The 5,259-nt window shown below is 39.7% G+C and overlaps 1 protein-coding gene across 1 annotated transcript in view; it reads right to left on the reverse strand.

Annotated features, from left to right (window-relative positions):
- Positions 1 to 4,957, reverse strand: part of LOC104496707 (cohesin subunit SA-2-like) — a 59,815-nt gene extending 54,858 nt beyond the window's left edge. The window contains exons 1-3 of the mRNA XM_010139869.1: positions 4,914 to 4,957; positions 1,994 to 2,078; positions 1,236 to 1,382 (exon numbers count right to left, since the gene is read on the reverse strand). Coding sequence (XP_010138171.1) covers positions 1,236 to 1,382; positions 1,994 to 2,078; positions 4,914 to 4,957 — 276 coding nt within the window. The remainder of the gene's footprint in view (positions 1 to 1,235; positions 1,383 to 1,993; positions 2,079 to 4,913) is intronic.
- Positions 4,958 to 5,259: the final 302 nt, after the last annotated feature.

Here is a 5,259-nt window from a genome sequence, read left to right on the forward strand (position 1 = left end):
AAGTTCTGCTCTGGCAGTGTTGCCATCAACAGATGATTTGCTCCCTGTTAACAGGGAAAATAACTGCAGCTTTAATAAATTTAATATACAGAAAACAAACATCATCCTCCTGATTTCTTGCCAGCACTGAGGTAACAGTTTAATTTTAAAACAAACAAAAAAACCCCAACCAAAACAAATTTTAAAACCCCACATTTAACCCCTGCACCATCTAATATTTAATATTAAATTAATATTAGCAATTCTCCCTGGGAGTTCTCCCCTAGTTTGTGAAGAAGGCTGAAACAGTTCATGTACTAAAAAGTTAAAAAATATCTCCAAACTTCATTTCTAGGGAAGTACAGCCTACAGCCTGTATGTGACACAGGCCAGCTGCGAGAGGTCATCCAGACTTCAACCCACCTGCAGTGCTACACAGGTCTACTGAATTCTAGCAGCAACAGCCTGGACTCTAGTTGCTGCATTTCCAAACCCTTCACATCATGATTTTTGCACAGCAGAAGCTGAGCTCTTCAGGGAGTTCTACTGAAGTTAACATAGCTGTAGCATGGCAGAAGTCCCTCCACACAAACATTTTGGAGAAAGGTCTCACATCCAAAATGCAAGTGCACTTTTCATGCACACACACACACACACACTTTGCTTACAGACACTACACAAAGACGTTTGTATAACCCCGTATAGAAACATTCCAGATTTTAATCCTTCATACACACATACAAACAGCATTATATATACACACAGGCTCATAGATTACAAGGAGGTGGGCTTCCTCACACTGAAGAAAGCTGGTAACTATTCAGATACACAGAAAGCCAGACTATTCTGCAAACTGCTGGCAAACTGCATTGGCATGGAGGTTAAAAAAAAAAAAATACCAAAATGCAAGCTCCCAGAAAGAAAATAGCCTGGTTTTCAGAATTCTGAACAACTAACATTTTCTACTGATTAACCTTTTCTGTATTTTTTTTTAATAATTCTCTTTTTACATGTTCAGACATTGCTTTAGGAAGACTAGTTTAGGTACATATTTCCTTTTGACAGCCAATTTTTCTCTAGTTTCTTGAAGATACATTCTTGTCAAGAGCCATGCTCAGTTTTCCAAACATGTTTCTTTCCCACCTCTACCAAAACAGAACAAAATTTCAATGTTCCAGAGTATAAATAACTGAAATTACCACTGTTTATCCATCTTCCCTTCACCAACTCATCTCAGAATTCAGAGCTGGAAATACCTGCATGGCCTGCTTCCCCATGCTAACCACTTCAAACAACGTAACTGCCTCAACCACTTCTCCATTCTGCAGTCGGCTCACTCTTCTGCTACTGGAAGAATTTCTCCTTATATTTTCACACCGTTCTCGGACTTTTCGTTTCTCTCTCTGAAAGGAGTCAAGCACAGAAAGTATGTGAGAAAACACAACACGTAAAGGCCATTCTGTTACACAAACAAGAACAAGTTTATTTTACTGTCATTGTAATGATTTCCAAGGGTGTTAACTTTTAAGCTTCAGGGACACAGATAAAGCCTTATCAAACACAACCAGGCTAGAAGGTAACGAAAGAAAGGATTTACTGATTTGAACTTTTTCCTCAACAATGAGTCACAAGCATAGGAAACAAGGTTCCGAACAGTCGTGTACTACCCAGAAGGCATTTTTCAGAGGCAGCTGTAATTTCTGAAGAATAGACAGCAAGCACAGAAGCTCTTCTACACCTTTTCGCTACAGGGTAAACACACAACCTCCAAATTAACGTCAGTGGCATACAATGCACAGCCAAAGAAAAACACACGCTGAAATGAACTGACTGTTCAAAACCCAGCACTGAGGCTGTGATGCCAACAGAATTTGGGGGTCAAGCTGTATCCAGTGACTAGATTCTTAGATGCACTACGCTGTGATTGTTTTATGCAATATTCAATTTTGTAGGAATTGAATGAGACAGAAAATAAATTCCATCATAAAAAAAATAAAGAAGAAAATCCACTTACTGGTGTTTTCAGGTTGCCATTTCTCACGCAGCTGCCATTCTGCACAGCAGACTCAGGCACAGTCTCGTCATGGACAGCATTCTCTCTGAAGTGTAACAAGCATGTTGGAGAGGTTAGCAGCAAGAACATAGAACTACACACTTCAGTACAAAGAACAGAAGAAAATAAAAGCATGTATTTTAATATTTTTAATGAAACATTTGGAAGTTACCTAATTTTGTTACTAAAAACCAAACAGCAAACTTTAAAGTACAACAGAAATTTGGGGCTTTTTTCAAACTATTTGCTTTCCTGTAAGATCTACTGATAATTAGAAAACTAGCAAAACTGTCAAAGATATCAAGAATGTAGAAAGTAAGTAAATGAAACACAAAGCTGATGTGGACTTAAGACAGCCTTTGCTGACTTAAGAGTTTTGCACCAGGAATCAATAATACAAGTACGCATTCACATCGTGGGTGAACGCACATTGTGGCACGCTGGGTGAGCACATCATGGGTGCTCTACACAAAACATTTGATCGGTCTACAATTTGAAATGACAGAAAGAAACTGGTTTTTTACTTTGTCTGTAAAACATGCTGAAAAGAAAAGACACATAGGACATTTAACGTGCAGGTCACTGCTAATATGACGGAGGAACAATTTTATAAATAAAGATGCACCTTCTGGGAGATCTGAAGCCATACATTTATCTGCAATGAAATGATGCCACTTTTCATCACGCCTAGTACTAACAATGTGATTTGACAAAGGTCATGTCTGAGAAAAGCCAGATCCCACTTGTGCAGCAGGTCTAGTACTGGCTGCTATGGCCTGCTTTTAACCTACATTGGTCAGGACGTGAAGCCAGTTGACTTGTACTCTAAGAAGGCATAAAAAGAAAGTAAATATGAAGTCTACAGTTACTTTAACTTTCTTGCTGCAACAAGAAGTGTACTGATATAAGCAACAGCAACTAAAAAACAGTTTATTACCCTGTCACATATAGTGAACTCTCCAATATCTCGTGCTGGAGAACCCAACTAATGGGTGCATTAGCCAGCATAAAACTATGGATGCACAGCCGGCTCGGCCCCAGCTAGTATTATCAGTACCAGATAAGCACTGTTGTCCTTCATTCCAAGACTGTTTCAGTCAGACATTGCCTCTGCAAAGCAAATCCTGAGGCTCAATAGCATCAACTGCAGGACCAAGGTCCCAATGTTATTTCATTAGTGAGAGCAGACAGAGGTTTTTATTTAAACACATCTCCATTTACTTTTTCAATCTATTGGGACACTTCACTGTCAGTGATGTAGAATTGGGCTTCCAAAGACCCCTATGAAAATTCTATATGAATAAAAATTCTATAAAAATGCATCAAATTTCTGAATAAAATTTTGCGAATGCTTAACTTCCCTACAGAGGAAAGTCCCATGAAAGTTAAATTCAATGAACACCTTGTCATAGAGAAGTTCAGAATGTGCCACAGTGTTTGACAGATGGAAGCCAAGAAAATAATTCAGGATGAACCAATCCTCACATCAGTTGTCTGGGCTTCTGCACATTATAGAAAAGAAAGGGATGAACTACAATTCATAACTGAGTCAGCATCCTACAAGCAGTAGTCTGCAAAAGTTTTCAAATGTTTTCTTTGATTTGTAATTGCAAGTCACAGAGACTAAGTATCTCAAGCACCACCAGAGACTTCCCAGTTGAAAAGAACAAACAGCAAGAGACAGCAATATGTATTGCTTTTCCGACACCAGTTCACTTTTCCCAGATTCTTCTACAGACCACAAACAAACAAAAAGAATCCAGATGTGTTTGTCAAAGAGCTGCTTCTCCTATGCGATTTAACGTTTTCACTCCTGATTTCAAAGCATAATGCAACACTACGGGGCTGGACTAACATGTCGCTACTTGCAGTTTTGCTAGAACTACATCTCAGATGCCAGCCAGCATTGTGGTAACATGGGTTACCTGTTTTGGCATTATATACATCAACATAATACTCAATAGACTCTCCAGCAATTTTCCTGAATTGTTTGCAGGTGCTATTCAGCAATTTACTCCATCCCATAATGAAAATAAATGCATTTCATTTTAGTACAGCAACAATCATTGAGCCCAAGTTGAATTAAAACATTTAAATAACGAAAAAATCAGAACTGCTACAGGACAGTTCAGTCAAGTACTTGTCTGATCACGTACTGCTTTTAGGACCTCTGGCCAGAATATACTTCTCTGATGCTTTAACTCATGCTTCTCTTTCCCAAGAACATCCTGAAGGAAGACACTACAGATGGTATCTACTGTCCCTGGGCAACTTAGTCAGTTTATGCCAGGCAAAATGGAGCAAAAGGGGCTCAACAAAGTAAGACAACTGATCTACAGCTTCCTTATGTTGGGCTTACAACGCCAAGTAAAATGACATCTCTGTGATGAAACCAGTAACTTTCACACATGCTCCAAACACCTGTTTCACTAAATGCTCAACAAATGTAACCAAGCACTAAGTACTAAAAATCCTTTTCGTTTCTGAATTGTTTTGGTTATTAGCGTGCCACAGCGCTTTTTCTCCTCAGCATCCCCAAATCCACCACTGAACACTGACTATGAATCTGCCTGTTATTTTTTTTCAAAGTCGGCTCATTTGCACTGTAGTGAATTAAGGCACAGAAAAGCTTATAAGGCCAAGGTCTGTATCAATCAGCATAAAACACTACATTAAGAAGACGCTAAATGATACATAAAATGGAATAAAATGGAGACATTAGTAACAAGACACAGAGCACAGCAAAGCCCTTTCTTTTGCCCTCCTCCCCCCAACAAAAACACACACTGTAGACTGCCTCGGTATCCGCAGGGCACAAATTCAAGGGACAGCACTCTAATTTACCAACAAATTTTACAGGCAACCTGTTGCCGGCTCTTACTTTTGGCTGGGAAGGTTACTGGCTGTGTTGGGCTCGGCTATCATTTCCGCTACATTATTTCAGCAAAACAGACAGCAAGCCAGTGTGATCAGAACCACTTCTGAGGAAACTTCTCCAAGATCGGTAATGCTAAAAACTTCACGAAGCTTTGGCTCTTGCGGGCCAAACAGCAGCAAAAAACTGTCAGGAAGAGAAAACAGGGAGAGTTAATTCTAGGCAGCTCCCTTAAAAACAAGTTGGAAAGTTCCCCGCAAAACTAGGTCGCGGAAGGGGATGTAACTGCGAGAAAGAAATTAATTCAGAGAGGAGAATTCGGAGCTGGGACCGCCGTACCTGGCCGGAGCCC

Source organism: Buceros rhinoceros, unplaced genomic scaffold, assembly GCF_000710305.1.
Source record: "Buceros rhinoceros silvestris isolate BGI_N320 unplaced genomic scaffold, ASM71030v1 scaffold580, whole genome shotgun sequence".
Taxonomy (NCBI): Eukaryota; Metazoa; Chordata; class Aves; order Bucerotiformes; family Bucerotidae; genus Buceros; species Buceros rhinoceros.